Source organism: Lepisma saccharinum, chromosome 27 (assembly GCF_977018435.1).
Source record: "Lepisma saccharinum chromosome 27, izLepSacc3.1, whole genome shotgun sequence".
In the NCBI taxonomy this organism is placed as follows: domain Eukaryota; kingdom Metazoa; phylum Arthropoda; class Insecta; order Zygentoma; family Lepismatidae; genus Lepisma; species Lepisma saccharinum.
The window spans coordinates 31,242,103-31,254,772 of record NC_139255.1 but is presented as its reverse complement, the minus strand read 5'-3'; the positions used below and the strand labels follow the sequence as shown (position 1 = coordinate 31,254,772).

At 39.2% G+C, this 12,670-nt stretch overlaps 1 protein-coding gene across 8 annotated transcripts in view; it reads left to right on the top strand.

The window, feature by feature from the left end:
- Window positions 1–12,190, top strand: part of LOC145980421 (uncharacterized) — a 157,497-nt gene extending 145,307 nt beyond the window's left edge. For all 8 annotated transcript variants that reach the window (XM_083113503.1, XM_083113505.1, XM_083113506.1 and 5 more), the window contains one exon: window positions 8,309–12,190. In XM_083113503.1, coding sequence (XP_082969629.1) covers window positions 8,309–11,349 — 3,041 coding nt within the window. In that variant the 3' untranslated portion in view covers window positions 11,350–12,190. The remainder of the gene's footprint in view (window positions 1–8,308) is intronic.
- Window positions 12,191–12,670: the final 480 nt, after the last annotated feature.

Here is a 12,670-nt window from a genome sequence, read left to right as displayed (position 1 = left end):
TGTGCATAAAGTGGACTTAAAATGCCAACTCAAATCAAACCATATCAGATGTTCCCCCTCCAAAAAAGTAGGACTTGGTTGCCTGACTTTTTTGTTGTTTTTCTAACCCCTATGTGAGGGCAGTTTAAAACATTTGCAAGGACTAGGTTTTCACTTAACATCGGGTTCGAAAAATCCCGGTCGCCATGGCGACTAAAAATTTCAGCCTGGCGACTGTGATCTTTTGCTGTAATATTGCCGTTCTTTTAAGTTTGCACGTACAAAAATTTTGAAGATTCTAAGTTCAAATTGCAGTACAGCGTAAGTTAGCAAATGATTTTTTTGAAAAACTCAATATGCTGACCAAGGCAAAAATTTATTTTATTTTAAAGCATAAACTAAACATAATGTTTCAACCTTCTAGCAAGGTCTTCTTCAGACTCAGTACTAAATAAATACCTGTTCCACAGATTTTGCCCAGCCAATTCAATAATTTAACAAACAAAATAGACATCTTTTGAAAATCAGGCACGTTTTAGAAGGCTGCTGAGTAAAAATATGCAAGTTACATTATCACACGTAATATTAGTTTGTTATTATTTTTCGTGTTATTTTCTGTTAGTACATTCCAATGTAAAATGGCTAATGCTGTATTTGGAATCTTACGTTAAATAAATAAATTTGTCATATGCAATATCCAAAAATTATCGCATGCATTGGCCTCTTTATTAATCCGATGTTCCTTGATGTCCCAGAATAACAATTTTTGTAGTTTACGATGTTTGTCTGATGCAACAACCAACAAAAATGAAATTCATAAATGGAACCTTACACTGCTGCACCACTGCAAATATGCTGCTAGAATTGTATTATTCTTATGACTTACTTTACTTAATGTAGCCATGCGTACGAAGGTTTTCTTTCATCCCCCTAACAAAATACAGTTTAACACAAGTTTACATTGACATTTAAGTGTTATTCCATGACAAGAATCCAGCGAATCGGGATATATCTATTGAATAATATCACGACAAAGTGGAACAGATATCTGCATTCGTAAACTTTAACAAAATTTGACATGTGCATGCTCTCAACCTCAGTTTACTGCTACAGTAGCATTGCAATTCACCCTCCCCCCCCCCCCCCCACTCAGCCCTGTCCATTGAAACTCGTGATAGATGATTGTTACTCTGCCATTGAATGAAGTTAATGTTCAGTGTTTGAAATATAGTAATAATAAATAGGTAAATATTTTTCATAATAATTACTTGAATCAATCAATCCTAAAAGCGTACTTTCTTCAGTAACCGACATTTTTCTGCCAGCCCTGCTAAATTTTCACTCTTCCCCTACTGATTTATACGAGGGGCATCCAGGTAAGTTCCGATTAGTAGGGACCTTGACGCAATAACACTGCAATACGTTAATTGCTGCAAACTCCTGTTTATGAATGTGAAGTAATATCTGAACACATTTTCACCCATCCAAAATAGCAAAATAATGCGAATTTGGCATAAGACACAATTTTTTGCATTTCTCACGTTTTTTTTTTTTAAAAAAAAGAAGTCTTAATTAAAAATAATGCATAATCCAACATTATTGTGTTCCTTAGGCTTAAAGAAACAAAATATGCCATATTTGTGCACGTAGAATGTACCTCATCAGCTGAATAAAGAGATCAGTCTGCATGTTCAAGGTCGGGAGTGTGTAGGAGTGGTCCAATATCTCTCACATGAAGTGATTCAAAAGAACTCAGCTGTATGGGGTAGTGCACATTAGATTGGCCTTCAGTGAATTGTCTGCACCATCATAAGACCATACTGTCACTCATGACGTCCGGTTTGTACACCTCACGCAATTGCTGGTGACTATGCTGATGTCCCGCTTCTAAGCATGCAAAAATCTGATTATCGTACATACCATCTTTCTTGATTACCGTACGTACCATCTTTCTCCTAGCACTGACCTAACACGACTGTGCTGCAATTGCAGAAGATTCATGTCTATAAATTTCTTGCCTTAAAGTTTTAATACACTACGTATATACCCTTTCCCCAGCAATAATGGTATAACTGGGTGTTGTCAGTTTCACAGTACATGGATATACTGTGAATGTTTGTACTGAAGGAGAAGTACCATTGATAATGTACACTGAAAAAATATTGGTGTTAAAACAACACAAACAGTGATCCCAGGAAGTCTACACTCCATTTTGGTCAACGTTTCACCTCAGTGGTGTTGAAATAACAACACCACTGAGGTGAAACGTTAATCAAAATGGAGTGTAGACTTCCTGGGACCACTGTTTGTGTTGTTTTAACACGGATATTTTTTTCAGTGTAAGGAAATATAACACTTTGTTTTGTACGATTCCATTGTTTCACTTTCAGAACATTGACTCCCGAGAATCAGGTTTAAGGGATTTTAGGAGTTTTGGTGTCTAACATATACTATGTGTTGCCATGTGTGCATCGAATATGTCACGAATTTTCCCTGTCTAAATCTCGCTCATATGTGCAAAGGTTAAGTTGTTTCATTTACAGAGAAAAGAGTAGTATGATGCAAGTGTTAATGCATCGAAAAATGAGTCTACACTCGTGGGTCTTGCAAGCAGAGGGATCCAAAACCTCAGTGGAAATATCAACATATAATAATAATAATGAGAAAGTCTAAGAAGACTGATAAATTACAAAATTTCTTTTATTGGATAAATTACAAATTTATTTTTTTATCAATGGCACTTCACTCAAATCTCATTTAGTCACAACTTTTAAAATAATCATTTTTTTTATTCAAAACTGGCTGTATATGAAAAAAATCCTGTAGTAAATTCTCTCTAGCTTGTGAATTGTAATAATTTTCAAACTTCACTATTTTGCAGTTTCAAATCATAGATAAATGAAGTCAGTTTCTCTCAAGATAATATTGGTACTTAACACAATCCATATCTGGATCTGTATGTGAGTTTATTATTTACATTCGTAAATATGTGTACTTGGTTTACAATTGTCAGGGGAAAAATATAAAATTTGTCCTGGAAAACCTGGAAAAGTCAGGGAATTTCATTTCTGCTTGTCCGTAGCCACCCTGGTTACACTTTGCGAAGGAAGTTGTATGCCCCTTACTATGGTTATCTACAGGATTTTTCAGGGAGTGAGGAGGAGGGGGGGGGGGTTGCAAATTTCTTCCATAATAGTGTTGGACTCCCAAAAAACACTGTTAAGTTTGAAGGTGTGCTCCTGCAACACCCTTAAAATAATTTACATAAACTACTGTGACTGAAATGAAATTATGTGTGTGTGTGTAATACGATTTTAGATTAAATTTGACACGAAAATGATGGGAAGAAAGGGGACCCATTCTATCTTGATTCTGTCAGGGGTGCCTGTTGGCAATCGTAACTTTCCTTTTTAAAAAAATCTGTGATACAGTGTACAGACATACAGTAGCAGTTTTGAACCTGGTGTGCATTTATTGCAATATTGGAATGGGCAGTGCTACTGAAGTATTTACAGAATACCATGTATTCCTTATGGAGAAAAAACTTCAAGTTATGGCTAATCAAATCGAAATTTCAACCTTTCTCGCCACAAACAAAATCAACCTGTCCCTCTTTCCGTTCATGTGTTTTTGTGTGCCATCGGAACTTTGATATTCCCAAGAGAACAAATAAAGTAATAAGCGCAATGTTAAGAAAGAACCTAATTGTTCAATACCCGGTGGAGGAACATTGCCAGTTGTTCAGATTACACTTTAAACTGTAGGTCCAGTCCTGATCAGTCTATCTGTGCAAATAGCGGACTTAAAACAACAAATCAAACAAGCCAGAAGGCACTGGCACGTGAAGGAAAAGAGAGAAACAGAATGAAAAAGAAATCCAATTGAGTTTATACATATTTATAAATTCACTTAGGCAAGTGTGTCACAGTTTATTTTTATTTATATCAAGTAAAGAAAAGAAGCTGCCTGGAAAATAAAAACAGAATTCTCTCAATCCGTTTAGTTCAGGGCGCGAAATTTCCGGTCGCCAGGTCGCCATTGGCGACCAAAAGTTTGGGGCTGGCGACTAAAATTTCGTTGTTTCAAATATGTGTCAAACATGCCCGAACATCTCAATCCAACGTTCGTACATGGTTTTGGAAAGCGAGCCGATTGAAAACCCCACGTCCACTCAATGCCGACACCATCTAATCGGCACAACAGTTCTGCAACTGTTGGGATGCTACCACTTTGTATGCACATGCAACCCAACCCAACCCATTTTCCCTGCTTTGCTTTTCCTCCACTGGGACTTGAGGTGGGGAGGGGAGGGGTAGAGTGGAGCAGACCGTGGCCCAACCGAGACTCCTTGCTTGTGCACGGAAAAACCCTGTTTTCACAGTTGTGAACTGCTCTCGTGCGTGCCAGTGTCCAGTCTTTGTTGACAAAAGAATACGATAAATGCACTCGTGAAGGTTGGTTGACGTGGTAGTAAATTCGTTCTGTTTACCTAATTTGTTTTTGGTTCGGTGGTAGTTGCCTGTGAGTGAAGTGGTTCCAGAGAAATACATACATCAGCCTTCTGATTGATGGATGTGTATGTTCGATACGTGGATGCAAATGATTGGTCACATCAAGGAGGACATTTTAGGAGTAATAGAGCTTCCAAACTCTACTTCTGCTGGCTACTTCACAGCCATAACTGATTATTTAGATAAGGCAATAGGTTCAAATAAATACAGAAACAAGTGTTACATTGTAGGCTTGGGTACTGCAGCAAATATGGTCGGGCACAAATCAGGATTGGCTGTGCAAATTAAAGCTACTTGTAATAAAATGATAAATATTCACTGCCTTGCACACCGTTTGAAGTTAGCTGTGCTGGATGTGTGTCGTGAAGTTGAATATCTTAGAGCATTTTATTCCGTGATTAGGAATATTTTTCAGTGTTATCATGGCTCTTCTAAAAGACTTCACCTCTTGAGAGAAACAGCAGAAGTTATAGAAGAAATTCTAAAACTGAGTGATATCCACACTATTAGGTGGCTAGCCAGCAAGAAGTGCTGTAAGAGCTCTCTTGCAATCATGAAAGCTTGAATAGGTGGCCCATGGAAAAGACAATGATGGCGCTAAAGCTAAGGGTTTGCTGAAAAGTTTGAAGCAATTTAAATTTGTTAAGCTTCTGTACTTCCTTTTGGATTTCTACAGGAAATTGAACCCTTTAAGCATGGCACTATAAAATAAGAATCTTTTGATTTTGAACACTGAATGACCTAGAATCTAATGTTGGACCAAGCAAACAAGATTTCTTGGACCATGTATCCATTTCAGGGAATATCAGGGATGTGCAGCTCACAAACATTCAAAATGGAGAGCAAGAGTTTCAGACTGTTAGAGGAAACTTAATTAACAATGCGAAGGTGTACATCACAGAAAGATTGCAATCTATATCAACAGATGTGATTGCATCTCTGCATGTTTTCGACACTTTGGGTCCGCCTCCCAAAGAAAATATTCTTCAGTTTGGGATAGAAGAATTAAAGAAGCTCTACATGTACTTGAACCCGAGCCTTCATAATAAGAAAATGGATGTTCTGTTAGCAGAGTGGACAGAATACAAACTTTTGTTTCCTTCTCTGACTTTGAATCAGATGCTGGGGAAAATTCACAGTGAGGAGTGTTCAACAACAATTTGCTCTAGATTTTGACATTTTGTGCTGTTCTACCAGTGAGCACAGTTTCATGTGAGAGAGGTTTCAGCTGTCACAACAGACTGAAGACTACTTACAGGAACTCTCTGAAGATTAAGACACTGGATGATTTGCTCCGAGTTTCTGTAAATGGACCTTCCCTGTCAGAGTTTGACCCAGCAGCTGCGATTGATAAGTGGTACTTCAGTGCAGAACGACAGCGCTACACAAACATTAATTCTTTTTAATACTTGCTCATATTTGTATTACTTATCAATATAAAATAGTGGCGACCAAAGATTTTAGTCTGGCGACTGACTTCAAACTTGAAATTTCATGCCCTGGTTTAGTTTGTTAGTGTCCTTTGCAGAACAATCTATCTGACAGAGGGAAGATTATTGCAAGATATCTTGAAGTTGATTAGGTAAATTTGACTTTGAAATTCTTACATAATTAACAATTTTACGTAGATTAGTATATCCCGTAATATTTGTGACTTGTGTTTGTAGATATATTTAGAGTTTGAGTATGTGAAATGGCAAATGTAAACTCCGCACCTTAAATATTTTAAATTGTATACCGTTTAATTGAATTAGAATTTTTGGATACATTGGAATCACAAAGACCATTTATATTGTTAATATACTGTATTTGTGTGTGTGTGTGTGTGTGTGTGAGAGAAAGAGAGAGAGGGCGGGGGGTGATGAAAGGCGGTAATACGCAAGGTTGAAATAGAGAAAACATCTTCCTGTAGCCTTGAATTTTTGGAAAGTTCGCCTTGAAAACTGGGAATTATACTTGAATTTTATTGTGGTCCTAGAGTGGCCACCTTGTACAACTTTCAAATCTTTTGTTTCATCTTTCCATTGATTACATAACATAGCCACATGTCAGGCACACCTGGCACTGCCATCTGACAGGACCAGTGTTGCCAATATATATCATAATTTTGAAAAATAAAAAAAAATACTTATGAATGTGCCGTAATTAACCTCATAAATCGTCTGTAATGCATAAAAAATATTGTTCTTTTGCCAATTTTTTTTCCTTTGCTTCAGTAGTTTAAAACACCAAACAACGGGTTTTGTCTAATTATTCAAGTACTCAGTTGTAATTTATGAAAAAATTAAGATTTCATTTTAAGAGCGAAAAATATTTTTAGTTCATTTTTTATTAATTTTATCTCTGCGTTGCTTGCGCATGATCTCTGGTTCCGGGTGTGTGGTTTCAACGTCGTCAACACCGTCCCTCCATCTAGCTGAGTTTCAAACCTTCCTCTTTTACAGCACGATTTTGTTTTCAGTGTAAGTAAGATCTTCGAGCCACTAGGGAGGGTTTGTTGTAGATGTACCTAGTTTTTACTGAATATCCGGTCTGCCATTCCGTGTCCGACAAAGGAAGAATCTCAATTGTTCAAAGAAAAGATCTGATCATAATAATTGAAGATTTGGTGTTGTAGACCATTAATTTTGCATATTTTAAAAACCCCGTTTTTTGCACCATGCGTGACCATTGATGTAATTTTTCTCATGCGACTCATGAAGGGTTAACGTCATTCTATATATTTTTTTAGGTCATCATCTTCCGAGCCCTTCACATAACACTTGAATGCCCCCAGGTAAATTAGATACATGACTCCACCTTACTGCTAAGGATTAGAAGTTTAGATATGTCAATTTTTCTCCAGATAGAACTCTTCGGAGGACTTTATTTCAACAAAACTGAATTTTTGGTGTTACATTCCTCTGGTTCTCATATGACGAAGTGTTCAAAAGTGAGTATTGTCGGACACTTGGTTTCATCTTGCTGTTTCAGAGGTCTGTCTCAGTCTTACAACCATCCCTAATTACTGTGGAGAATTTTGTGATTGCAATTAACCCTCCTTTAGTCACATGGGTGACAAGTATCACCCATCGATATGCATTGCGAGATTGCAATACTGTGAAACTATGCTGCACATGAATGCTTTTGTGAAGCTGAACTTTTTGTGTCTTTGTTGTGATCTCAGCTGTGTACTTCTGCTGCACTTCTAAGCGATGTAATACAGTGGACTCTCTTTAATTCGAACTCCAAGGTGACACCAAAAACGTTCAAATTATTCTAAATTTGAGTTAAGAAAAACATGTCATTAAAGGTGGTTTGAAGGGGAATAAACTTCTGTTCGAATTATCCAAGTTTGAATTAAAAGAGAGCCCAGTGTGTTATAAAGTTAACATTAGTCTCGTGCTTGAGTGACAGTTGTCTACCATGCACGTAAATACGCATCAAGAAAAATATCAAAGCGTCAGAAAAACATAGCACCCAGAGGTGGGTTTGTATATTTAGGTGCATTGTAGACACCTGTCATCCAACCATGCGACTGGCATTAACCTTAGAATATTATGTCATTTAAAGAAGCAGCTCAGCTTAGAATAAAGACAAAGAAGGTTCTGCATGCATGCACAGTATGGTTTGCAATGATTTCGTACTTTCCACATGCCTATGTATAGAGAAAATAGCGTGCCCAACAGAAGATTAATGTATGGCTTCAATCTTTTTATTTCATGATTGATATAGCTTCCATTTTCAGCATGGAATGAGTGTACCTTAGTCACATGTTACATTTATCTAGTTGCAATGTAATGGTATGAGTGCTAATGGAATGTTTCTTCTCATTACAGGGAAACCTGCAGCAGCAGAGGCAAAGGAGAAGGACCGATACATTAGGGTTCTGTCGCTTCAGCAATGTGACTTCTGTAGTCATAAGTTCGTTTCTGCAACCGCCTTGAAGGAGCATATGCAAACCCATGAGCAGGAATTTCCTGTAGAATGTCGAATTTGTTATGCTCGCTTTAGAGAGGAGTTGGAGCTTGGAGAACACATCAAGGACAAGCATGTCCTGAACCATGAAACATTCGCATCCATCTCGGAAGGTTCATCCGATTCATTCAGAAATGTGCCATTCAACAACGAGTCATCTGATTCATCGAGTGAACTGGAGGACTCGTCTGGCGTGTGTTGTGTGAAGTGTAGGATTTACAAGTTTAAGTCTTGGAAGGATTTTGAGACCCATCACAAGATTCACGTTCAGAACCCGAAGGTGCGACTACACAAGTTGAACTGGTCTGTCCCTTACAGAGGTAGGAGCAGACGGTGCGCTCGTAAAAGTACATTCTCCTATTCACTCATTCCACGTTCTTCTTTGAAACTAACCCTCAAGCTGAATCCAACAAGGAATTCGGATAGAGGGGAGGAGTCATCTAGCCCGAAGAAAGTTCTCGTGGGACCCGGACTGTATCCCGATGATGGCCTTCTGGATGGTGTGAAATCCGAAGAGCTGAAGTCTGAGGATCTGAAGCAGGAGGAGTGGTTGGACGAAGCCATGCAAGAAACAGCAGACCAGCCGGATAATGAAGAGGCAACCAAGGACAAGGATACATCGGAGGAAATAGATGATGTATTTCAAGAGGCCATAAACGATCTAAAGCTCTTAGGTCAAGAAGAGGATGCTGAGAATCAGCAGAAGTCTGGCACAAGTGAGGGGGATGCTACTCCGGAAAATATGGTTGAGGCAAACAAGGAACTGTCTGGGGATACCGAAGAGGGTGCAGGGGATGGTGAACAGTCCAAGTCTTTCTCCGAGGATGGAGCCGATAATGAAGGGGATGATTATCTGGAGACAAAGCTGGCTGACCTCTTCAGTGACACTGGCAGCACGAAGGTGGAATCTCAGGCAAGTGCAGATGATTCCCAGGAAAAATCTGCAGAAGAAAACAGTAGTGCTGAAAACTCAAATATGCAGTGGGATGCATCGGGAAGTGAGAACGGGAGCAATTTGACTTCAACAACTCCGTTCCCGGCAAAGGAAGAAAATCTTGGTTTGACTGGCGAGGATAGTGACACAATAATCAGAGATTTCTTGAACAATGAAGGTGCGAAACCTGAACCGACGCCGTTGGTGGGTACGGATTCAGAATACATATCCATAGACAAGCTTGGGCGTGAGAGTGCAAAAGTTGAAAGTGCACCTTCTACACCAGAGGTCATCGTTTGTGATGTGTGCTGCGAAAGAGTGCCTGATCAAGCAACTTTGGAAGAACATCGTGTCAGGCATGCTCAAGTGCGTTGCAGGTGTAATTTGTGTGACTATGCAGGGCCGAACGAGGAAGATCTCGCCAACCATATGCAAGCAGCTCATAGTAATGGACAGTCTGTACCTCCACCACATCCCCCGATGCCCTCTCCCCTTATGGAAATGCAACAACAAGTACAAATGCAGATGTCATCAAGCCCAAGACATCCTCCACCCTTGTATAGAAGTCCTACCAGCACACCGCCTGGAATGATGCCTGGAACTCCACCTGGAATGGGTATGCAGCCAGGAGGTCCCGGTATGCAACAGTTCAGCTCTCCTGGAGGCCCGATGTCTGGTGACCAGCCGCAAGCACCGCTGATGCCACCCTACAACCAAGCAACCTATCAACAGGGCAACAGGCAGGGCTCCCCATCCTTTTCACCTCGAATGCAGATGAGTCCCCATCGACCATATGGAAATCAAGGCATGCAACCAAATCAAAGACAGCTTGGGCCAGGTCCCAGAATGCCTATGCAGATGAACCAGCAACGGCTGGGACAGCACCCACCAGGGATTTCGCCTCAGAAGCGTGGAGCACCAATGATCGGACAGTCACCGCAAAAGCAACGTAGATTGGATGTCTCCATCCCGGCCAAACAGAATGATGCAGATTGTCAAATTATAGCAGTGCAGCAACGTGGTGAAGGAGTTCCTATCATACAGAACGTCCAGGGTGCATCCCGTGGTGGAGCAAATGCTGGACCAGAGTCGACCATTCACCTAACCGATTCAATAACCCTTAGCGTTCGTCAGCAGGAAAGAGAAGCTGGACAGAAAGGCAATGATGCAAATGCAGTTGCTAATTTGCTGGCTACAAGAGGTATTACCGTGACTCCAGCTGGTGTCACAAAAGGCCAAAAGACAGTCAATTCACCGCAAAGGCACCAACAGTCACATGCACCCCCACCAGCTCCAATCCAGCAGCCAGTAACTACCCTTAATCTCAACTCCTCTATTTCGATCCTTCCAGCAGCAGGCGGAGGAAGGCAGCAACAAAACGCTAGCCACAATTCATTTGCAGTTCCGTCGAGCCGCGGTCACCACAATCAAAACGTTGACAGACCGCCAAGACCACCCACGGTAGACCTAACAGGTGATAGTAGCCAATCATCCTACAATTTCTCCAATCAAAATTCTTCTCCAGGCAGGAGAGGTGTTGGGGGTCGCTTCATATGCCAAGTGTGTGATAAGACTTTCACAACTCCAGAAATGCTTCGGCAACACATGACAATCCATCAGAATGCTGGGAAACTCCCATATAGGTGCAGCTTGTGCCCAGCTCAGTACCCCACCCATCAAGGGTTGCAGCAACACAGACAGCAGTACCACAAAGAACCTGTGAACGCGACCACCGAACTCGTTATTCCTGTAGTGGATCTGAAGCAGCATGGTGCACTGAACCGTCTGAGCCAGTTGGGCATCCAGAACTTTATTCCTCTTAGTCAGCTTCGAAATCAAGGTGGTGGTTACTACGGTCTGCCCATTGTCTCATCAGAGAGTACCAGAAATAGTGCAATATGCAACTTGCAAGCTCTTGCTGCAACAAATGTGCTTCCTTTGGGTCCGTTGAAGCCATTGCCACGATAGGTGATTCGTTTGTAGCCACTAGTTGCAGAATGAGTGGGTGCTAAATGTCATAAGACTTGTTACCAAATCCTTACGATGGTTCGACTGATTTTTTTTTTTTAAAACCAAGACTTTCAGATTCAGCTGTAGGGAAACATGCTGTGCGGTTGTATTGGTGGATGCATGATGCATGATACGTATCCTGAATTTTATTATTCAAATTAAGAAAGTGAGTTGAAAGTGAATTGATTACATAGCCATATTTATCCATGTAATTCGCAACTACATGCTATATACGTTTATCATAACTTTCTTTTTACTTTTTTAAAATACATTTACTGTTTGTCCTTGTTCATTAGTATCAATATTTTATTTCGATAATATTGCTTGAAACATTTTTCATGTTTTTGAAAAGATTTGTTTTTTTTTTATTCTAAAATTTGGAAATATTCTTGAATGTTACAAAGAACATAATATGCAAGTTTGGATACATTATGTTAAGGTTAGTTGTCATGACTACATTGGTTCTGTCTTTTGTAAATTGATTTTTAAGTGATATTTTTTGTGCGCATTTTCATGTGCATTGGAGCTGAATAGTGTGTTTAAAAGTGGAGCATACTGGAACTTAAGATCTCAGCTTTCATTTTTAAGCAGCTGATTGTATGTGTGTGTTACATATGTAGAAATTGTCCTTTGCCTTATTTTATCTTTTTTAAGCAAGACAATTGTGCTGAAGTTATTCCTGTAAGTATTTGGAGTACATCACCCCTTCTTTATTAACTTTGGAATATAACATTTTAAAAGAAATGGACAGCTCAAAATTTATCTGTATGTGATGTAGTAAAGGCATTTATTAAAATAAGTGAAATTTATTTTATATCTTTTTTATTCAGTTAAAATAAACCTTGTATGTGGGAATTAAAAATATAGGGGTAATCAAATTCAAAGTATTTGAAAAATGTATCATGCAAAACATTTGCTCATAACATGTATTTTATTATTGAAATCTACAGAAAATTTACTTAATTTTGTTGCTCATTACTTGAATAAGTAACTGAGTTTTTGTAACCTACCGTTACTTGAAAAAGTAGCTTGTATCTGCATTACAAGTAATCCATTATTTCCAAACATTGGTACAAAGTAAAGATAGACTTTTTAGTATTCCTATCTCATATGGCAGTTGTTCCCAAAGTGTGCCCCTGGGGTGCTGCGAAATATTCCAATATTTATTGGATATTGATATTTGTTCCAAATGTGTGCTTATTTAGTACTTTTTACATGTAAAATGTTTCTCCATTTGAAATGTGTGTTTATTTTTTAACTTAAGGGGGAGAGGGACAAT